Here is a 24,134-nt window from a genome sequence, read left to right as displayed (position 1 = left end):
ACCCCCGAGGGTCCGCTCCAGGCTCTGAACATGCTTGGTTTGTTTAACGGGGAGACCGGGTCCCAGTGTTGGAGCATCTCAAATGTCCCAAAGTCACACCACCAGGCCTTCGTAAATCCTATGAATAAAGTCTGACTGATGTGCTGAAACAAGTATTATTTTTATCATAAAATGTTGTTGTAATAGCAGTAGTGTTGTTATATACAGTTAGCTAAATGTATTTATATATTTTAAATCCAACATTATTTGAATTTATAAAGCTCTGTTGAAAACGTTTCGTATTTCTCTTCAGTCGGACCAACAGTCATAGAGATCCAGTTTCAGAACAGAGAAAATGAATTGTTTGAGTTTTCACTGCAAAATGAAAGCACCGATCGATAATTCATTGTTGTATTCATTATCAATCAATCTGCTGATTAGTAGCTACAATAATCATCTTTTCAGTGGTGTAATCTAAGAAAATATTGAAGTAATATTGCGTTTGACTCACTAATCGATGAATCGACTGATGGTTGCGGCTGTAATTCGGTCAGCGGACTGAAAACAGGACGCGCCTCCACCAGGCTATTGTTAACAGTAGCAGGTCAGAGGTCAGAGGTCAGGAGCTGGCTCTGAGTCCCTCTGCTGTCCATTCAGCTTTTGTTCTGGACCCCCATTCAGTCCTGCAGCGACCCAACGGAGGGTCCCGAACCAGACTGGGAGACCTTTCACTGCGGGGTGAAAGTGCGCGCGTGCTCTTGTTCTTCTATCTTTGTGAGCACCAGTGTGAGTTCTAGATCCTAGACGTGAGGACATCTAGTCCGATTTTTTTTGGATGTAGCGAAGTGGGCGTTGTCTGCTAATCCAGTAAAAATGTAAACGGAGAGCGACTGTAAAACTCCTCCGCCATTAAATCGGCGGAGCAAAGGAGCGAGGCTGTGAAGTGAGTTTGGACTCTGCTGTTTCTGCTGTGGTTTTCTCCGCAGGCCTCCTCTCACACTCCGGGACTGTTTGTTTTCTGATTCTGGAGCGTTGCCACGGAAACCCGCGTTTAACAGCAGGTGGGGGGGACTCCACCCCCACCCGTCTGACAGCAGCAGTTCGACTTCTCTCTCTCCTCTGTCGGAGCATGAAACAGACGTGCGTCGGGACCGAAAAGCCGCTCGCAGGGTAAAAGCCATCCTTAACCGTTGCGTTCAGGTGGCGTTTGAGCTCAGGTTCGTCTGGTTCGTCCAGAGGAGAAAGAATTCAGCTCCACAAACTGCTTCCAGATCAGCTCATTAAACCCAGGACAGGAGGGGGAACGTTATGACACACCGAGCAGAGGGAGCAGCTAACACACACTCGCATTAACAACACGCAGCGGGGTGAACAGGAGCCAGGGCAGGATTCCTGTGTGATGGCGTCATGTGCAGCTGTATGTCCCCGGGGTCCAGACCCGGTCAGGACGGAGACTCGGGGGCGGGGTGTGGCTCTGGTGGCAAGCTGAAGTCATCCATTCCATTCACTTCTCTGCACAACACACATGGATTGGGGGGGGTTACCTCTGAGGGGCCCTTGGCTCCTACTGCCCCCTGCTTCGTCACACTGTCCGCCGACGTGGCATGTGTCCTGTGTTTCGCTGCCAATTAGGTGCAGCAACACTATGTCCAAACAGGATTCCTCGAAGCCCGGAGGAGTCTCAGTGCCAGTGCTGTTCGAGGTCTCTCTCTCTGCAGTGCTTGTGCTGGGCAACAACAGTAAGATTCGGGTTAGGCAACGACGCTCATAAAATAGTGACTTTAACTGCTGCTCCGTGATGGGACATGAACTCTGGTCAGACGTTTAATACGTCCGTCCACCAGCCCAACCTCCACACCCTTACTGGCCCCCTCTCTACGTAAAAGACACAACCTTTTGCTTTGGCACTGAATGGCGACAGTGGACGCAAGTCGCGAGGGGCAGAATCGTCCAACATGAAGACAGGATACTGGGTTTGGTGCTAGGCAGTACTCCTCTGCTGGCCCAAGTTTCATGGTCCTCCTCCTCCTTCATCTGTTTAGCCACTGTCCTGACATTGATCTTGTTTTTTCTTCTTTTTAACCATTTCCTTCGTCTCATTATCCTCACTTCCATCTTCTGTCTTTGTCCTCGTCATCGTCAGCCGATGAAGAGTGATGAAAATGATCCAGTTCACCACGTCAGCTCATTATCAGATGGCAGAAGTTAGCAGATTAGAAAAGGAAAAGTCTGGTTATTTCATCTGTAGATTTATTGTTTGTTATTCTCATGATACTTCAGTTCAAGGCAGAAACAGGTCAGAAACTGAACTATGCTGGGTTTAACGTTGTTGTGAACCAAAAATAGCTGATTAATTTATCTTTAAAGAAAAGGCCGATCCATGTTTCTTCTTAAAAGCGTGAATTTAAAAATTTAACAAAAGTTTAAACAAAATTTAACCAAAGTTATATTTGAAAAAATTATGTTGCTCCACTTATACAGAGAATTATCTTTTAATTCATTTCTGTACATAAACCGTCACCAACATCTTCCTCCTGGATGTGTTGGTGAACTTTATTTGTTTTTATATCTGGATATTTCATACCGACACTTCCCCCGTGACTTTCTTTGGTGACAGTAAAAACTTCTGGATCTTATCCTGAACATTTTTACTTCCGTCCTTAAAGTCCAATGATGGCATCTGTTCGTCCCCCTCAGCCGTCTCCTTCTTCCTCGTGGTCGTGGGATCCGATGGTCTCCAGGTCCGGCGGCTCCTCCAGCGCCCCCTGCTGGACTTGCTGGATGGACACCATTCCGGTCAGGAGGGCGTAGCTCAGCATAGCGCCCATAGCCACCAGAGCGGACAGGAACTGCTTCCTCCGCTTGTTGGGGACGTGGTCGAAGTCTCCGCCTTCAGGCTGAGAGGATGTCTTCTGACTGGAGCTTTCTATAAAAAAATAAAAAAAATTAAATAAATCATGGAGGACATCAGCAATGGTTTTAAATAAGACTGAAATAAGATCCATACCATAAATGAGATACCAGAATTTAAGGAAGCAAGCTGTATTCAAAAAAAAAAACCAAAAAAAAAACCAACTAAAACATCTGGGAGCTTTTTTCCTACATGAGCACATTAATCTCCTCCTCACGCTTTCCATTTTCTCTCCTCCCAGACAAACAGTTTCCAGGTTATGTCCTCAGTGAGACAAACTGTTCAGCGGTGACAGTTTACATGATGTCATTTACACAAACCTCATGCCGATAAACGATAAGAGTTTGAGTCCAAGACATCTCAGAGACAAAAATGCTGCCAGACTCAAAATGGACAAAACTTTGAACTGTTGTTTCTTTCAGCACTTTAGTTCAGTTATAAATGTTCCTAAAATCAGAAACCAGCATATTATTCTGAAGGGGAAAACCCTGTTTTCTCTGTCCAGGTTTTAAACAAAAAGTTCAGCTCTCAGTAGATGATTACACTTGTTCTACAGCAGGTCTGATGTCCCTTATCAAACAGTCCAAGCCGGGGTAAGTCTGCCTCACCTCGGCCGTCTCTGGGGAAGTAGAGCAACAGGATGTTGGTGCAGAAGTTGGTTAGGTTGTCGAGGGACTTCAGATGCTGCTGCAGTTTCCCGTTGGGCAGTTTGGACTTCAGAACGGGCGCCAAGTGACCAAACACATAGGCGTCCAGAGACGAAGGCCTGCGGAAGCAAAGTCACACACCGGATTTTATTCAATCACTTTTTGTGAACAGTTTAGACCAAATTAAAAGCATCCCTCCAGCGTTTTCTGGTCCAAATCAAAAGTTGCAATTTTTCTCCAACATCTAATAACTGGGCCAGAGACATTTTAACATCTGTCTTATATGGTCAAATACACAGTTTTTTAGCAGTTTTGAGAATTTTCATTATGTAGTTAATACTATAGCCTAATAGTAAATGTAATTATGCATGGGAGACAAGACCCAATTAAATGTTTACAGACAACAAGCTAAATAATATCTAGCATTGGTGGTTGTGTGTTAACCTGACCTGAGCCTGAACCACTGAAGCATTTGATGAGCTTGAACCTGATCAGCTCCACGGACAGTGTCATCTTTTCAGTCCTAATGACTAGTTGTTTTCTTTGTTAGCAGGATTTCTAAAACATATCTAAGTGCTGCTTCAACTAACGACTAAGTCGAGGCATTTTGCTCCTCATCCCAAAGGCTTCTTCAGCTCTGCTTAACTGGTGGGAGTCCAGCTTGTTTAACCTCTGTAGGGTGGTCACACCTGGACAATCTAAAGCAGGTCCAGTTGTATTTGATTGGGCACTTCTGAATCTCCTATGACCTGGCAGACTGAGAATCTTCTTCTATCCTGATATTACTTTTTGAGGTCGAGACTAACCCGCCCTGCTAAGAGTACGAGTCTGGATGAACTTACGAGTCTCCAAAGAAGAACTTGTTTGAGCCGAGTCGTTGGGACAGCAGGTTCATACACTCTGCAGCATCATGGTACAACTGAAAAACACAGCACAAACAGTAAAAACCCTGTTCACATTTTAGCTATTCGTCGACACAGACAGGCGACACTGCGGTCAACAGCTGAAGATTCGGTTTATAGTGTTGTCCCTCCTTTTCAGAGGCTCAACAGTAATTGGACAACTGACTGAAAATCAGTTTTATGGCCAGGTTTAGCCATTAACAGAATCAGTGTTGTTCTGGCAGAGTTTAACGAACCACTGAGGACAAGCCTATTTCTGACTGTACTGATACAGGTCTCACTTTAGTTATGCAATGTCTGGTAGAGTTTTACTAGCAGGCCTCCAAGGTTCCTGAGGTACCCCTCAAAAGACACCCCAAAGGACAGGATTACAGCATCAGCCTCTAAGTCCACAAAACCAAGAATACTGGATTGGCAACTCCTATGACCCCTCTAGTATCCTTGGAAACTGGTCAGTCTTCACGTGCCCCTCCGGAATCAGACAGAGTCTTCTTTCCAGAAAAGGTTTTCTTTTCACTGCAAGACAGTATCCTCAGCCCAAATTAGCAGTTCTCCTACCTTGCTGGTTGGTCAAGGTCCTTCCTTTTGCTTCTTGAGCTTTCCAATGGTTTGCCTTAACTTTTTTGAGGTCAATAAAGAGTCCCTCTCTCCATGGCCTTCCTGACATTTTTGCTTTCGGGACAGCAGAGGCTGTACTCTTCCTGGCTTATTGGTACCTGGCTCTTGATTCCGGAGATTCCTAGTCTAGCCAATCCTAAATGGCCTCCCTCTTCACCTTCAGGGCTTCGTCCACCAGCAGGTTCTTGAGCTGTGCACTGTGTGAACAGTTGTAATACAGCCAGCTGCTCTGATTCACTAATACTGATGTAACTGTTAAAGATCTGAGCAACCTTTCACATTAACCATGTATTGGTGGGTTTCTTCCAGCTAATCCATTAACTGAAAGATTCCACAGTCTTCTCTTTTTTATGAACAATGGGACTTTGAGACCTGTTAAAAACTCCACTACAGAGCTCCTTAAGTAAACGATCCAAAGGAACAGGAAAATTCCTTCTTCATTCCCTAGAACCAGACTATACTGAGGTCACATCTCTTTACCTGAACTAGTCATCTTAGCTAATTAGCTAGTAGACCTTGCCAGTAGTGGGACTGAAAATGTGAAGTTTGTCTTTAGTAAGGATTTACAGAACAGACCATGGAATTAATTCCAAAAGCTTTATCCTTTGTGGAGCCTGAAAGTCCAATGCAAGTCCAGAAGGTCACCAAAATCATTTTATTTGAACATTTTAAGTTCATTCTTGACTTTGGGCATCATAGTTTGTCAGAAGAATCTTAAAACAAGGTCCACTGATGACCTTTTTTCAGGGCTTTCAAACATTTCATGGTCTTCATCATTGAACTGAAATTGACCCAGTTGGCCCACTGTCATCACAAACTCCAGTAACTTAATTATTAATTTAAGTGTTCATACAACATTCCAAGGCTTCATACTAACACCATGAGATGTGGTTGAAAGTTACAGAAAAGGATAGTAGATGGACCTTGAGTTAAGGCTAGCTTGTCCAATTAGTGTTCATCTTTTGGGACCTGTGAGTATTCACCAGAAATTCCTTGTCTTGAGGCAAACCTGATGTTGTATCCTGAAGGAGGTCTACAGGAAGCTAAAGGTTTGCCCACAGTCCAAACGTATTAATTCTTTGATTAAATTTGTTTGAACCTATGTGTTACTCTGTTTTTCAAGAACACCCTGTTCACACCAGGACAGATGACGCTGAGTGGCTGAGTAACGTCAGTTGACCACTGATGGGACCAACATGGACCAGGTCTTTTCCACTCTGGGTCAGATGAAACAGGTTTGTTCCAGTCTCGGTCAGTTAGTGTCGACAGTGGGCAGATAAAATCCTATAGTGTGTGATATATAAAGACTCTAATCTTCAGTCATTCTCAAATTTATTTATTTTTTTTAACTTCTGATATTTGATACTGATGTCAGCAACCAATGTCGTCACCTATGTGTTGGCAAGGGAAATAAACAGCTTTAACTGAAGTTCACTCAGCTCCAGGTCCCTCTGTAGGGTCTAGAGTCCTACACGCCTCTCCATCCTGGATCTCACCAAAATGTGAGCTTTTAGCCTCCTTTTTTGGCCTTTTCACCACAAATGTCACTGCATGTAAACAGAACAAACCGCTGGCTGTTAACCTTCCCCTAACACTGTCTGAACTTTGACCTTTTCCAAATCCATGGATAGTTCCATAACAGCGATTTTCCAAGGGAAAGATCCACTGAAGAGTTTTTTCCTTCTCTGCAAATTTGTTCCAACCACTTCAAGGAATGGCCAGAACACATGGAAACGATATCTCCATACAAACTGGAAAACCTTTGAGCTGCTGCACGTTCTGACGTTACTGCAGCCAAACAACACAGAATCAAAGTCAGTCTTGTTTCTTCCACAAAAAACTCAGGTGAACACAAAGACCATGTGCTGCTTAGATACAGTGGTTTTGTGTTTAGGTTTTGCAAAGGTTGTGATCTCATGACCCTTTACGTCACACACTGAGGAGCTTAATTTCAGGGGAAAGACGATTCACAAGTAAAAATCTGATTTTCTGCTGTGTCCTAACCTCCTTCTCTAGCTCCTCTCCGGCCTCCAGGCACTCGTCTCCACGCAGCAGTCGCAGTTTTTCCAGCTGTTGGCGTTGCATTCGTCCAGGCAGGAAGAAGTTCAGAGGGAACGGCATGTGCTCGGCGTACCAGTGGCGAGTCACGTCCACGTAGTTCTTCGGTTCAATCCAGAATGCGTAGATCTATGAAACACAAGATCCGCATTAAACAGAGGAACAGCTCATTTTCGGTTTTTCTTTTAGCGTCCGATGTCTCTTTGTCTCTCACCAGAGCAGGCATGAGTTTCTCCTCCATCAGAGAGATGAAGGCCAGGCTGTCGGCTCCTTCCTTGGCTGACAGATCATAGTCAGCGTTGTACTTCTGAAAAACACAAATCAGATTTTTTTTGAGAGAACAAACACCTCCTGAAAAACACAATGGACCAGGAAACACACTGAATCCTTGGTGCTGTGGTCAGTGAGGAAACCTTTGAGTTTGCAGATAGTATATGATACATCTATAAAAGTGAAATGCTCGTGAGGGGATGGAGATCCCTTAAAAAATGGTCTCAGTGTGCTTCAAATGAGCTACTTCATACCAAGTGTCCATCCATGTCTGCAGTCAAAGTGTTTCGACTGGTTCCGACCCAGAAAGGCAGTACACAGAAAGGCTTGAATCCACGGCTCTATGCCGAACATAAACAAAATACCATGCGTACCAACAGCATCATGAAGAACATAAACCGATAAACAAATTTTACATGGTCTTTTACGTGGCCCAATGCAAATATCCAAATATATTATATTTATTTAATTGTTAACTCAGAAGTGTTTCTAATATGTTCTCCACAACATTTATACCAGTGAGGGTTTGACTAAACAGGTAGGATTTATATTGATTATTCTCTATTAGTTTTAGTTATAATAAATTGGAGGCTAAGCACAATGAGACATGTAAGGCACTAATACAATGGTGGTGATAATGGTGGCATATTCAGCAAAATAAACATTTTTAATCAAGCTTGATTTACTGTAGCTGATACTCTTAAAACATTTTTTCAGTGAGCTATGCTTCAGATCCAGATGTTGCCAGATGTTCATTTCCAGGTTTCAGCTGCAGATCTGCTGCTGATCAGAGCTCAGTTTCACCATCAGCTCGGTTGTCTGCAGAAACAACTCTATTGTGAAGCTGGAGATGTGTGTGTGTGTTTTTGTGTGTGTGTCTGTGTGAGTGTGTGTTACTGTGTACATGTCTTTCGATGGACTTAGGCCCAGTGCCTAGTCTTATAATGGAAAAAACTACGCTGAGAGTTGTCTACTGCTCCGCAGAGAAAGGACACCGTACTGGCCCTAATATAAGACCTTTTTTTTTTTTCTGAAACTTTGGTTTTAAAAGTGTAGGTTATCTTGTATTTCAGGACTACACAATTACATTTTCTTTCATTACAACAGATGTTCTTTTTGAATGGAGTGATACCAGTTAACTACAGTCTTTTACAGTGCTGTAATATGGGTTATTTGTTGTTTTTTTATGTTGCCAGGCTAGTGAGTGTTTTCAAGTCTGTCTATGGTGAGTCTCTCTGAGTTAATCAGAATTAAAAGTGTAAAAGACCAGTTTAACCTGCAGGAGTTTCTGAAAGCTGGTGTAACATGTTCTGCTGCCACAGAGGAAATAAATTCATGACACCTGAAAACAAGTTCTTAGCGTCTCCGATGTCCTCACTGCAGAAATGAACCAGGGAGAAAATCTTCCAAACGGCCAAGAATCACAGCTGGACTGTCAGAGAAAATGATTATGAGAGAGGAGTCGACTCACTACAGTAACTCAGTCAGCTGACTAGTGGTCACCGGGAAGGTGAGCTGTCTACAGACGTCCAACCGAACAAACATCTTGGTGAGCAGCCAAACGCTGTTACATTGCCAGATGGCTGTGGGAGGATGAAGGGGGGAGTTTAAAAAAAAAAAAAATTTGCAGTTCAAACCCATTCACTATAAGCCTTGTTTTATCAGTGTTATTTTGGATGGAACACGATCACTCAGTGTGAAGGATGACTTCAAGACGGAGCGACCAATTCATCAGTGAGCAGATTTGTTTTCTTCTTTTTAATGTCTGAGTTACTGTGAAAAACAACAACCTGTGCTGGTTTTTTCGATAAATATTGAATTGATAATTATTGATAATTATTTGAAGAAATGCATTTTCACAAAATGCATATTTTCATGATGCTCAAACACTCCAACCAAAAGGTGTTGTTATTTCCTGTGTACGAGAGGGATTTTTCATGTAAACAGGGGCAGTACAGAAAAAACCAGAAGGTCACCAGATTCCTATAGAATCTTCCTCTGTGGGGCAGGAACACCAACTGCTAACTTCAAGGAAATCCCGCTTTTTTTTTAGGTTTGATAAAATTATAAAAGTAAAGATGAACAAACTAGAAAAAATGCAGCTGTTGAACTGAGACCTGACTGAAGTGGAAGCTGAGCAGTTTGACTGGAAAACATGAAGAAGGAGAATGAGAATGAAGTGTGACTACAGTGAATTAATGTGAGTTAAATCTCCAGTGGAGCGTGAAGCCAGCAGTTTTCTCCTCTCAGCTTCTTCAGCAGCTCTCCTGTCGCTGCGGTTCCTGACCAACCTACCGCAGCGTGGAGGCACCGAGCATGCTGGGTAATGTCTTCCAGCTGCCTGCGTGCTGGTGAATGAATGCGGAGGGCAGCGCTTGGCTCAGAGACCTGACTTCTGCTGAGGGAAATGTGGGTCAGAGGAGCTTAATCTGAAGGAAACTCCAGTTGAAGATCATCAAGAAAAAACTTGTTCAAACGTGAGCACAGAGTCAGCTGGTGTATCAGAGATTTATGTCAGGTCGAAGGAGGTGCCTCACAACAGAAAACTGATTTCCGAGTGTGAAACCGAGTTTGTAGTTCCTGACCAGCTCTCTGAACCCGTGGATGGCATCTCAAGTTCTCAGCTGGAAAACCAGCAGAGGACAAACATGAACACACATATTCTGTAGAGGTGAAAATACAGACTGTAGACTGGACAAAAAGTCAGATTCCTTGTAGGTATTTATGGGATTCTGTCCAGTGAATGTGTCTTGATCCACTGACAACCTCTTCCAATTTACGCTTTTTGTCTGTATGAAAATGCAGCTCAAGCAGTGACCATCAGCTCCCAGAAGGTCAACTCATGGTCACGAGGATCCTCATGGGTCCACGGGACATACATTTTGTCAACTACAAATTGGTTCAGCAGCGGAGGAAGAGGTACTCAGATCCTTTACTTAAATAAAAGTACCAACAACTGTAAAAATACTTCCTATATTACAAGTAAAAGTGTTATATAAATCTCCTACTTAGGTGTACAGAATACTATCACCAAACTGTAATTAAACTATCACAGTAGAAGTACTTCATTGTGCAGGGACCTGTCTCCTGTGACTGGTCTCTGATTCTCGCTGACGTTATCAGATCATTGATCCTGAGTCACGGAGGCTTTAGCAGCGTTTTACTGCTGGAGCTGCTCCAGGTGGAGCTGCTTTTAGCTACGTCACAGACAGGTAGATGGTTCAGTCCACGGGTTCCCAACCCGGGGGTTGGGCCCCTCCAGAGGGTCACCAGGTGAACCTGAGGGGTCGTCAGACGATTCATGGGAGAGAAGAAGAAACACAGTTCTGATCCACTGATCTGTTCTCTGATCTTTGATTTCTTTTTGTTTTGGTGAAATATTGCATACTTTTACCTTTTTGCCTCAAACTATTTAAATGAAACTATGTGAGAAGTTTACAGAGGAAATCAGTCTTTGGTGGAACTGCTAAAAACTCATACACATCTGAAACATGACAATGAAAACACAACTACACACTGATGTTTTGGGAAACACTGGTTTAATCTTTAGCGACGCTTTGTGTCTCTTAAGCTTATTATTTGGATTTTTAAGTAACATCTCAATCAGAATAGTATAAAAGTGAAAAGTACAATATTTCTCTCTAAAAACTACAGAAAAAGGAAAAACTCAAGTAAAGTACAAGTACCTGAAAATGACACTTAAGAACAGTACCGGTTACTTTCCAGCACTGGTCAGCAGCTGTTTGCGCTCTGATGTGTATTTGTGAAAGTGACAGGTTCAGGTACTGACAGTTGAGGTTTACAGGTAACTGAACGACTGCTGCCTGAAAACTTTTCTCCACTCTTTATAAAAGTGAAACTCCACTCTTCCACCAGAGTTCTGCAGAGAACTGGTTCTCCTCTCTTTCTGCTCTCTAGCAGCTCTGGTCCTGCTGAGGTTTATGAGAATTATCAGCTCTGTTGGAATGTGTCTCTGGCTGCAGCTTCCTGGTGGTTAATGAGTTTTTCCAGTCGGCTGCAGAGCTCAGGGACCTGACAAGAGCCTCCAGACACACACTGGTCCGGCTCCACTAAAACCACACTCCACTGTACTGGGACACCGACTCTGCCCCTCGTACTTAAACACCTCAGACTGAGAATGTGTCGGCAGAGAGCAGAGCTGAGACCTTACGGCTGCTAATAAAGATCTGACTGGAGAACGTCTGGATCTCACAGCTCTGAATCAGCTTTATTGGAAAGTTGTGTGGATGCATACGAGGAATTTGGGTCTCAGTGTCCTGCGGTTTAGAGACAGACTTAAAGCCGAACAAAGAAACTGAGCCAAACAAATATAAGTAAACGCAAACACATAGCTGTGGTATACAGGTAAAGCTGAACAAGCTACACCTATTAGATTGTTAGTGTATGTACGGGGCCATTGGCCATGTAGTGCAGGAGTGCATGGCAGGGCTATTAGTCACAAAGTGTTCTCATTTAATTGTTACGGTGGTGAGTTTATCATATTTCATCTGCTTGTTATTATTTGGTCTTTTTCTGCGTGTTACTGGTCATTATTGCCTTTTTATGTCACGTCACCCTTTATTTATACCAGAGAGAATCGCTGAGGGAAACCATTTACAGTGATTTTGAGTCAAATCGAAAATAACGACTGCTTGAGTTGTTTGGTTTGCACCGCTTTGTGTTGTCTGTGCTGGATAAGCTACTGGATGTCTTCATCTCCTTCAGGATTAATAAAGCATGTATCCATCATAGATTGCTGGAATAAATACCGAATGGATAATAAGTGACTCTGCTTGACGCTTGTTGAGAGTTTACAGACCGGCATGTCACAAAGCAACAATATTTAGTACATATCACTGTAATTTCTGAATAATATTATTTAAAACTTCATTTTGTTTGAATTGTAGAGCAAATTTCTAAACATTATAATTCATTAGTTGCACCCCGCGTATAGAATAACGTTTAATAATTGTAACGGTAGCAAGGCCAAAAAACATGAGGTTTCCCACCATCAACTGATCGTTTCGTCTATAGTCAATTGACTCAATGTCTTAAGAGTTTAAGGATCAAATATCAGAATTAAATTTCTTCCATTTAAAAAATTCTGCTAAAAATCATTTTTCAAAAGTGAAATGATAGACTGCCTATAATGTCAAAATACCACAGTGTATATCAGCCCTGATGCATGGACAGGTGTTTACCTGCTTTCTGAGGTGGATGATGATGTCAGAGGGTCTGGACAGAGTTTCCTTCTGGTTGGTCCTCAGAGCAGGAAGAGAACCTTCGAAGCAGACAAATGCAACATGTTACGGAGAGAATCTGTGGAAACTAAACTTGAGCGTGTTGGTGTGAATGAAGATGTGTCTCACCGCCGGGACTCCTCCAGGGGTTGGAGATCTTGCGAAGTTTGAGAGGAGCTCCTGCAAACTGAGCGTAGGCCTGAGGAGACGAAACAGGCCACAGGTCAACGACATTAATCTAAACAAAATTCAACTTTATCATCCAAAGGAGGAAAGTAATTCACATAATAATAATAATAATAATAATAATAATAATAATAATAATATACGATAGTAACAATAGTAAACCATTCTCTGATCTACTCACACACAGAAACCCTCATACACAAAGTACCAAAGTTATGAGTCAGAAGTGAATTTATAAAGTTCAAACATATGTACACTGCATTCAAAAAAAGAAAGTTTTCAGACCCCTTTAGTTTTCCACAATTTGTTATGTTGCAGCCTAATGCTAAAATCATTAAATTAATTTTTTCCCCTCATCAGTCCATACTCGATAATCAATAATGACAAAGAGAAAACAGAGGTTTAGAAATTTTTTCTAAATTTATTAAAAGGGAAAAACTGAGGTATCACATTGACATAAGTATTCAGACCCTCTACTATGACACTAGAAATTCAGCTCGGGTGCCTCCCATTTCTGTTGATCATCTTTGAGATGTTTCTGCACCTTGACTGGAGTCCACCTGTGGTAAATTCAACTGATTGGACGTGATGTGGAAACACCATGTCAAACACCTTTCCATGTAAAAAGGTCTCACAGTTGACAAAGCATATCGGAGCAAAAACCAAACCGTGAGGTCGAAGGACACCTGCCCGCAGAGCTCAGAGACAGGATGGTGTCGAGGCACAGATCTGGGGAAGGCTACAAAAAAATGTCTGATGCATTGGAGGTTCCCAGGAGAACAGTGGTCTCCATAATTCTTCAGTGGAAGAAGTCTGGTACAACCAGGACTCTATCTAGAACTGGCCACTTGGCCAAAAGGAGCAATCGGTGGGAGAGGGGCCTGGTAAGAGAGGAGACCAAGAAAACCGATGGTCACCCTGGCTGAGCTCCAGAGATCCTGTGAGGAGATGGGAGAAAGTCCCAGAAGGACAAACAACACTGCAGCACTCAACCGATCTGGACTTTATGGCAGAGTGGCGAGACGGAAGAATCCTCTCAGTGAAAGTCTGCAAAAAAGCACCTAAAGGACTCTTTAAGACAAAGGACAAGATTCTCTGGTCTGATGAAACCAGGATTCAACTGTTTGGCCTCAATTCTAAGCGTCATGTCTGGAGGAAACCAGACATGACGCTTAGAATTGGCTTTGAATTCAGCTGATAATTCTCTGCAGGTTCATCACTGCCGCACACTCCTCAACACTGTCATTTCATACAGTGTCATTTTAAAATTATGCAATATGGCTTCCTTAAAATAAGGTTACTGTAAAAATGAACGTACTGTCTTTATAATGTGCTGTAGTTTGTTACAATTCTTACCATTCTAAACTTATTTAAATGACACATGAAAAATGGTCTTTGCTGCAGGTTGTGGCCTTAGTTCCCAGTAAATTTCAGTTTGTGTCGACAAATTTTGAAATATCACATCGATCCCAGATTTAAAAACTGAAACTCCATCAAATTAACCATCAGTTTTCGGTCAGTTTCTCAAAACAAATCACAGAATCAACATCTGACTTTGAAAAACCTACCACTGCTGTGTCACCTGCAGATTTAAGAAATGTATAGAGGCCTATACAGCCTCTGTAGATATACTACAGAGGCTGTGTAGTGAATGCTTGAACTTTTTGTGTACCGACTGCAGAAACACAGCACTATAAAGATCTATACAAGTCTGCGTGGGCATAGTAGTTGTAAGTAGTATATAAATGGACAGAGCCCAGGGTCTGTCTGCAGTTTCAAGCTCACAGTTCTTACAGTAAATGCTGGAGGTGACTCAGTTCTTCTGGAAACAAAAAATAAGGAAAGGTTTTTTCTGAGTCAAGAGCTTCGTCTAGCTTTTACAACCAGAAAAAATGAGGAAGAATTTCCTCATAAATCTGCAGCTGTGAAGTCAGAGTTTGATGAGAGTGAAGACGTTTGTTCCACGGAGAAACAGACCAACACCACACGCAGCTGTGTTACCCACAACACAGCTGACTGAGTGTGTGTGTTGAGGATGAATGTAAAGTCAGTCTACCTCAGTAATACACAGGGACCTAATACTAACAATAATAACAATAATAATAATAATAATAATTCTACAAGTGTGTCTGTTCAATTTACATTTGTCTTGAGATTTCACCGTCCTCTGTGGCGTTTTCACTGTGTTGTATCTTCAGCACCTGGTGTTTCATAAACAAATTATGACTCCAAACTTGCACAGTGTCTTTTCAGACCTGGAATATGTCACTTTGCTGCTTTGTCATCTGATGCTTTCTGTCATTCGGACACAGGAGACTTTACATTAATGCTCCTCCCAGCTTCACTGAGTTGATTCATGACCATCATGAGCTTGAGCTACGCTCGCCTCCACTCCTCACAGTGAGTCCACTCACACATTTTATCACCATTTAATGCTATTAGAGAGCAGAGCTGCCACGATTAGTCAACTGATCGATTAGTCAACCGACAGAAAATTTACCAGCAACTATTTTTAGAAACTGAAACTCCATCAAATTCACCATCAGTTTTCAGTCAGTTTCTCAAAACACATAGCATTGAATCATTTTAGTCATTTTTTTAGGAAAAATACCAAATCCTTGCTGGATCCAGCTTCTGAAATGTTATGACTTCATGCTTTTCTTTGTCACGTGTCACAGTAAACTGAATATTTTTGAGTTTTGGTCTGTTGGTTGGACAAAACAAGACATCTGAGGACGTCACCCTGGGCTCTGAGGATTCCTAACAGGCATTTTCCACTGTTTTCTGACATTTTATAGACTAACCAATTCAAATGATGAAAATAATCGGTAGCTGCAGCCCTGTTAGAGAGGGAATTCTGCCGCTGTTTTATAAAATCTGAAAGAACACATTAATGACAGCACATTAAGCTGGGATTCTTGTTTAATTCCTATTTGCTCACATGCTGTACATGAAGCCTGTTACTGAATATTCGTGTATTCATCCACACAGCTTCATGAATGAACAGTGGAACTGTTGGTCAGATTATTACTGTACCAGGGTTTTTAACTTCTTCTGCTCTGGTCAAATCACGGGACAAAAGTGGTTGTTATGGATCTGATCTGAGCAGAATGTCAACAACTTAAAATCTTCTCTTTATCAAACCGTTTTTGTGTATAAGACAGTGACGGGAAGAGACGAGAGGAGAGTATAATCAGATCTCTCTGACATCGGTCAGGTCAGACTCGTGTTGAAAATGACACGGGAATGTTTCAGGTCTGACAGTCAGTGAAAGTCAATCAGACGTGAGACCGACATGTTAAATTACCTTCAAGGTAACATAAAGAGGGGCAGGTCAGAACGGAGCGGCCCTGCAGTCAATCAGGCGATGCCTTTACACATCAATGATCAGCATGTCCTTCAAAATGAATTCATTAGGACATAATGAGCCCCGCTGTGCAAGAAGGAAGATTTCTGCCCTAACATCCTCATCAGACACAAACACGAGGTCCATCTTTAACACAGGAACATGTTTGTAGAAGCTGCTGGTCTGTAACATGAACAGGCTCAGACTGAGTCCAAGTCCAGCTGTGAGTATCTCAGTAAAAATCTCTAATAATAACTCGGACTGAGAGTTTAACAGCCAGCAGAGCTGCAGACTTCCTGCTGGAGACAGTACAGAAGGAAAAACACACCTCATCATCCTGTCTCGGTCTGTCTCAGTCTGTAGAGTCCAACAGTCACAGGTCATTAATCATGAGGAGGTGTTGGGGGTCACTTTCCCTTCACCTCAGTCTGAAAATCTTAAACATGTTCATGGGTACTGCTGGGGTTTGAACCAGTCATCTCTAGAACAAAAGAGCTTTCTCAACACAGCGTACGTCAAGTTCAAACTTGGCAACTTTATTAGAAGAAATGGACCCAGGCCAAAGGGACACTAAAGTATGTGGTCAGGGCTGTCCACATACTTTTGGAAATATAGCGTACATGAATAGACATTTGATTTAGACGTGACGATATGATTATGTGTTGTTTATAATTATAGCCAGGCTGATGCTGTATTTTGAGGCAGATACTGATGTCAGTATTTGGGAGTTAATAAATGATCTGATCTGATTACAATTTATCGATCGAGTCATTTTTTAACGTAAACAAAATCTTGATATGGATCGAAAATATTTGTTTCTATAAAGAATTGTGACTTAGATACATACCGAACGTGACCTCTCACAGGGTAAAAATCCTGGTGTCCAGCGGTTCAACCAAGAACACACCATATCGCTGTCAGGGTTAGGAGGGTTGGTCAGGTTTTTATGATGGTGAGAGGTAAATCTGTCAAACGGTGACAGACGTCAGAACTGATCGGCTGAACCCATCGGCTTAGGTCAATATTAACTTCCTCTGATCCCGATCCGGACCGGTCTGGTCCTGAGGGCTGCTTAACAAAGGAGGCTCAGAAAAGCAGCTCTTATTGTGAAAAGCTTCCTGACAAACTGAACCAGGATCAGTCTGTTTCATGAAGCCGGCTTCATGTCTGAGACATCAATCAGTGTTCACATCAACTCACAGAAGAAAACGGCGACATATGCTGCCACGGACCAACAGATATAAAACGATCAACGTCTGATATGACACATGCCCGCAGCGGTAAACGAAGTGACCGACGCCGTCTGGCAGCGTGACGTAGCAGAGACGAGCCGAGATGCTCCGTCAGCTGATTTAATCGTGACATCCTGGTTCCATTACAGCGAGTGACGCCCACTGTCTTTGTGGCATATGTACTGAAAATGAATATGTAGACATGTAAAAGGCAACATACTACACACGTGAACAGCCGTGACACGTCAGCTGTGGTGAAACGTCTCTGTCAGTGGTTACGATACCTGGTCTGTAGCGGGGATGTAACAGCCTCCGTCTGGAGAAAATACTTATTAAACACCTTCTGATTGGCCGTCAGCCTCCTTCGTGTTTTGAATAAACAGATTTCTGGATATTTGTTTCTTTAATTGAATTAGTGACATTTAAAGAGGAAAGAAAACGGTGAAACTCTCTCTGCAGCCATGGGCCACAGATGGTTCTTTAACGTCCCATGAGTCCCGTGTCAACATATGACGTAAAAAGACTCACGTTCACAGTACGGCGGTGAGGAGAAACCTTCAGGGAGGGACTCTGTATCAAACTAAACCAGGACCAGGTGCGTCTGGAGGGACCGGCTCAGGCTCATTCGGTCCCCTTGACTTACTGAGGCTGGTTAAACTGGTTAAACTGGTAATCTGCCTTATGAGACAGACCTGTGGTCTGGAACATTTGGGTTAAATCAATGAGGCGTGCTGTCGTTGGAGGTTTCCAGACCAGCAGCAGTTTCAGGCTCCTCCAGAGGTTTGGAAAAACCGGCAGCAGCAGCGGCAGATCAGTGTTTTCCAACCACTGCGCAGGAGAGCCGTCATTAACCAGACTGCACTGCTGCCCTGCTCTCAGATCTCAGGCCAACACAAACATGTTTCGGTCAGGTTTAATCACTCACAGGAGCGCTGCAGCCCTCAGCGCGGTCTGCAGGCAGGATCAACGTATCCACACCGTCACCATGCTGTCAGGACCACATCCGTCATGGAAACACTGTCTGTCTGTATGTGGCCCCAAAGCATTCTGGGTGGTCTACTTAAAAGGACAAATCCAGTGTTTTTCAGCCTGATTTAAGTGTTGATTAAAAAAGATACATCTGTTTTTAGAAAAGAGTTTCTACATGGTGGTGGATGGTGAAAAATTCAGCTTTTTAACAGGATTTAATGACCTCGCTTTGTATTATTGCTTATCAATAGTAGGTCCGGAATTCATCTTTTTTTACCATCCATACAGAGCAACGGTTTCCCACAGTGTTTCACAGCAGGATAAGTAACAGCTCCTCTAACATCGGAAGAAATTGTCACTTTTATGAAACAGACCTGCAACTCAATGCAAATATTATTGTCATTATAATTAACCCGTTGATTATTTTCCCAATAAATTAAACAGTTTGTCTACAAATTGTCGGAATATAGTAAAAAATGGCTTTTTCCCACAACTCAACCTGACATATTCAGTATACCGGTTTTGGCTTGACCAACAGTCCGAAACATTAAGATATTCGGTTCATTATCACGTATGACAAGGAACAGCTGCAAAACTTTACATAGAAATGAATTTTTTAATTTTTCTCTTGATAAATGACCAAAACAAATAAGCGCGTCGGGAAAAATTGCGGAAAATAGCAGGACTATTCAGGTGCCGGGCGAGGTCAGTCTGATGATGGCGGCTGAACACGTCTGACCCACCGGAGTCTGTGTGGAGTCGGTCTGAAGAGACTTCGGGGCCCTCTGGTTGTATTATGAAGAATTACAGCCTACACATCTGATCTGATTTAGAATCGTGTCCACACATTGCATTTCAAACCACCTCCAAACGGGGTCCACGCTTTCCGAAAAGCAATCCAGAGAGAACCTGGATATGCCAAAAAGTGGATTTGGGCCGCGGTCCGACCGAGGCCTACGTGACCTGGCTGCGGACTAACATACGGAACACTGAGGCTACAGATGGGTCTAGAGGGAGAGGCACCTCCAGTAGGAGACAATAACTCATGTTACATGTCATTAACAGTCTTTCACCCGCAGCACCGGGGGTCACGGCCGCTGCGGCTGGTCAATAATCACATCACTGCCGCTGAGATTTCACACTCTCTTAACAAGTGGACCAGTCCCTCTTCCAACGACATACATTTTCTCAAGTGACGTACTTAAGTACTTTTACTTTACACTTCTACTCCACTACAGTCTGGAGGGACTGCACTGCACTGCATTTACTGACAGCTGCACTTACTGGTTGTCAGTTAATAGAAAATAAAGTTACAGCTTGAACTGGCCAGCAGCACAGTGAGGAGTGAAAAAGGTCCCCTCCGACCAGCGGCACCGTTAAAATGCTGCTTCCGGGGTGCAACCGGACCGGTACGGGAGTTCGGAGGCCGATGCTCCTTCAGTTCACTGACGTTTGGCCAAATTCCCAATTTGGTCGATTTGTGAAGGTAAAGGAAGAAAATCCAGCCCTGCAGCTTCTTCACGTGTTAACTCACTTTCCTTTTTGATTCGGCAACTTGAAAGTAGAGGGGGAAAAAAACCAACCGGTAACTGCGACATGTGCGCATCCTCCAGAAGGACCATCCAGGTGGATCAACACCTGTCTGACATCCTGGCCTTGGGCAGGGCGGGTCTCTGCGGGACTGCAGGGTCAGACCGGGTCAGGTTCAGCTGGGTGGACCAGCCGAGTGTAAACCTGTCTGACGATGTGAGCTTTTGGCAGGTGCCAGCCGCCATGAACACGGAAAAACGACCCGCTCGGCGTTTTAACGAGTAAACCGACGGAATCGCTTTTCTATTGATGCCTCTCCGGTCTCCGCGCTACTACAACAGGAAAAGAAATCGCTGTGATTTCATATAATTCGGAAAACGTTAGATTTCTACGTTACCGGGGACAAACAGACGGGGTTTAACCGGTGTAACCGGTCGCACTCCGTTACCGGAACCCTCTGACCGGCTTCCTGACGTCTTTTCACTGTCTTCTCTCGGTGTCTGTCGGTTAAACTGTCCGCTACCTGCCGCCGTTCCCTGAGCCGGTACCAGCTCTTAAACCCGTGTCTGTGCGTGTGAAGGACGCCGACAAACACCCGGTGAACCGGTCCGGTCCGGTGTGGACGGAGACTCACCAGGACGACCAGACAGTTGGTGCTGACGGATGGTAAACCCCAGTCTCCTTCCCAGCAAAACAACTCGTCCGGTGCCGCCATCTTCAGCCGGACGGTGACTCTTCGCTCCGGAAGAGAAACTCCCGCCGTTATCGCGCACTACCAAAATAAAATCTACTTTGTTTCCTGATGGTCCGTGGCGGCGGAAGTACTCAGATACTTAGAGTATTAATACCGCCATGTTACAATACCTCATTACGAGTAAAACTACTCGCATTAAAGTATGAGCAGTAAAAATACACAAGCGTTATCAGTTTCATGCCATTTCAGTCTAGAATCAGTTTCATGTCTCGGGAGTCCAGACCTCTCAGGTGGTCTGGGACCGGTCTGCTTACTGTCCCCAGACCCCGAACCGAACCTGGAGACAGCATCCAGTTTTTATTCCCCACATTTGGGGAGAAACTCCCAGCAAACTGCAGCTCTGCTCCAACTTTTTATCGTTGTTGTTATCATTATTGTCTTGTGTTTCTCTTCTTAATGCCTCAGATGTCTCATGTAAAACACTCTGCATCGCCTTGTTACTGAAAAGTTCTAAACAAGTGAACTTGTCTCACCTATCGATTAATATAATAATGGTTTGATTTGTAAAAAATGAAGAAAAAAGTGAAAAATGTCGTCATCATCAGGACCCAAAGTGACACCTTCACAGTTTATTTTGTCCTTTTATTTGCCCAAACCTCACAATTATTAAAAATATAGGACAATTATCAACTTAATTAAATCCTCGCGTTTGGTATTTTTACACGAAAAATGACTTTGACGATGAAGGGTTATTTTGATGTGTTTTTATATATTATCTTGTTGTGAGACTAAAAGAAACCAGATGATTGTGCTTATTGAACTCAGGTGCTTGAACTGAACAGGTGTTATTCTGCAAAGAAGGAACCCAAAGACACATGGTTGTCTCTATGAGACAAACGACCCCTTATATGGAGGCGGCAGGACAGTTTGAGAAACTGTCCCGCGTCTCGTCTTTTTCTACAGGTAAGTCGTTAAATGGGGAGAGTCCATCACGTCCAGAGGGAAACGTCCCTACGAGGGAGGCGCGTACCTGAGGAGCGACGGAGGTCTCAGCCAATAAGAAGACGACAATGTTATTTACTATGTTTACACCTGATACCTGCTGGACCGGGGAGAGACTAGACACTCAGACCCCGTGAACCGATGTGGATGCTGTAGGCTTGTCAGGGACGCAGAGTCTGGTCCAGAGCTCCGTGAGCAGCCTCAGTCTTTAAGACTCTGCCGTATTTTAATAAACAGACGTGAGTTTAACCTTTTGCGTCCTGCGTACTTCACTAAACGAATGCGCGAGTCCCGATGATGTGAAGGATGGACTCGATTATCAGAGTAGTTGCCGATTAATCGTCCGTCCGTCAACCAATCGTTGCAGCTCTACTTGTAGATCCTGTGATTCAAAGTTTAACAAAGCTTCATATTTTACAAGCTCTTGACGAATCTGAATCAAACGCAGTGGAGGCAAGTAGACTATCTCCCGTCGGCACGTGGTGGAGCACCCGAGTGGAGTTCACGTGCCTCCGAACTGTACTCGACCAAATGTTCTCGGCTGCATTAAACCCGCGGCGCGACACAAACGGTGCGGACTTGAGACCAGATGGTCGCCGAGACACATCTGTCAGGGGGCGCGCGTCCCCCCCGCGTCCTGGTCTGCGGCGCGTCCCCCAGGTTTCCGCCTGAAACGGCTACGTGTTGAGAACCCGCACAGCCTCTCTCCGCCCTCGGACTGGACGCGTTGAGTTGTGAAACTGCGTTCGAGCCGCGGCTCCAGCTGTCTTTCGACACGCCACGCGCTTTTGAGAGCGAGGACACTGTCCGTGTATGACCGCGGCACGAACAACGCCCACGCGAGAACGGATTGCTGGTTCGTTGACGTTACGCACCGAGCGGCCGGATGTACACACGTTCTTGCAAAACGACACGTTCCTGTTTTTCGTTGTCGCCACCCGGCTTCCGCGTGACACGCCAGTTTTTCGGTTTTTGCGCGTCGTTGCGCAACGTTGAGTCTCCACGGACGTGTGCTGCGCGCAGACCCTGACCCCTGACCCCTGACCCTATCACGGTCGTGATCGGCTAGCGTTGGCTCGGTCCCGTTTTGGGGACTAAAGGCTGTTAAATGGCGCGGCGGGCTTTTTGTACGCCATCCCATGACATCACGTTACCCCCAAACAGGAAAACAGGAAAACACTAAAATACGTTTGTCGTTTTTAATTCGATCACACAAATCTTCCTTCACATGGCACTTTGTTTTCGTTTTTGTGTTGTTTTTTTTACAAAATCAAGAGATAAAGCTCTTATACAATAAAACACATGACGATCAACAATGGAGAAATCTTAAGGCAACAATAAAACTGAGAGGTAAAAAACATCCGAAGCCTGTCAATACATTCATCATCAGCTTTCGTTTGCTTCACAGATAAAGAGTCCCCGCTTCACTTCGGGATTCTGGGTCCGTCGGCGGTGCAGAGTTGGCTTCTGATAGAAACACCCACCGAGTCCTCCTGGGCACTCCGTCTTAAAACGGCGGGACATTGACATTTGTCTGCAGAACAGGTTTCAACAGTCGGAGTTAGACACATAAAGTAGATAGTGAGTGTGTCGTAGGCATTTCCCTCGCGTTTCCCTGTTGCCGCGCGGTGGAAAAACAGTCAAACCGGCAGAGACCTTCTTCCTAAACACCACAGTGACTTTGGAGGACGTTCGCTTTATGTGTCTAACTCAGACTGTCGAAGCCGCATATTAACTTCAGATACACTCGGAAATGCGTTTTGACACAAAAGTTACATGTTTGCTCACGTCACATGATTTGGAAAAAAAGGTGAACCTGCCCTTTAAAGACTACAGTTCCCATGAGACTCAGTGGGTGTGTCTGTGGAGACGCCTCCATCCAGAGCTGGGACATCAAATTTGAGCGCAGTGATTCAATTGAAATGAGCGGTGTTCAGGTTTCCAATGCTGGTGTGACTGGGCCATCAGCGGGGGTTAAACTGGGGGGGTCTTCTCCAATGAGGTTGGGGGGGGGGGCTGTAGACCTTGTTCTCTAGATGTGGACTGTTCTGAGTGACAATGCCGCTGTTTTTTCTGTACCACAAACTAGATTCTATTCACCTCCACTTTTTTGGAGAGATTTCTGAGGTAGATTTCTCAAACTGAATCCAATTATACAAATGATCCAATTGAATTGAATTTTAGTTCATGTTGGTTCATTTTATGAATTTATTTATTGGTAATTTAGGTGACGCGACCCTTTAAATGAATTTCAGGGGGAAAAGTTCACCTGCGTGAAGCTCTGCGAAGTCTCAGAACACATAACACAATACCCCAAATTCAGTCCAGGCCATAAGTATGTGGACAGTTACACATTTTGGTTCTTAAGGCTCAGAGCTTCAGTACATACGGTTTGAAATAGAATAATGAAGAGTCTGACCAATTACCTCTAAACCGCTAAACTCTGGGCACTACGTGTTAAAAGGGTCGTATCTCCCACACAGTTCTTTTTATATTGATGTAAACCTGCTCAAATTAAAGCCGAGACTTGGCTCTTTGATGTAGAAAAAT

General features: G+C 43.8%; 2 protein-coding genes across 2 annotated transcripts in view; both read right to left on the bottom strand.

Annotated features, from left to right (window-relative positions):
- Positions 1-858, bottom strand: part of thbs3a (thrombospondin 3a) — a 34,618-nt gene extending 33,760 nt beyond the window's left edge. Inside the window, exon 1 of the mRNA XM_040118260.1 lies at positions 491-858. The gene's annotated coding sequence lies outside the window, so the exon portion shown is untranslated. The remainder of the gene's footprint in view (positions 1-490) is intronic.
- Positions 859-2,215: 1,357 nt separating this feature from the next.
- Positions 2,216-20,663, bottom strand: mtx1a (metaxin 1a). Its single transcript, XM_040118772.1, has 8 exons — positions 20,523-20,663; positions 12,755-12,824; positions 12,587-12,666; positions 7,330-7,422; positions 7,062-7,244; positions 4,380-4,456; positions 3,499-3,656; positions 2,216-2,905 (listed from the first exon to the last, which is right to left on the bottom strand). Exons 1-8 carry the CDS (start codon positions 20,601-20,603, stop codon positions 2,673-2,675), a joined length of 975 nt encoding a protein of 324 aa, XP_039974706.1. The 5' UTR covers positions 20,604-20,663; the 3' UTR covers positions 2,216-2,672.
- Positions 20,664-24,134: the final 3,471 nt, after the last annotated feature.

This window comes from Xiphias gladius, chromosome 22 (genome assembly GCF_016859285.1).
Source record: "Xiphias gladius isolate SHS-SW01 ecotype Sanya breed wild chromosome 22, ASM1685928v1, whole genome shotgun sequence".
NCBI lineage: Eukaryota > Metazoa > Chordata > Actinopteri > Istiophoriformes > Xiphiidae > Xiphias > Xiphias gladius.
Note: the sequence above shows the minus strand (reverse complement) of the source record. Positions and strands in the feature narration are given on the sequence as shown.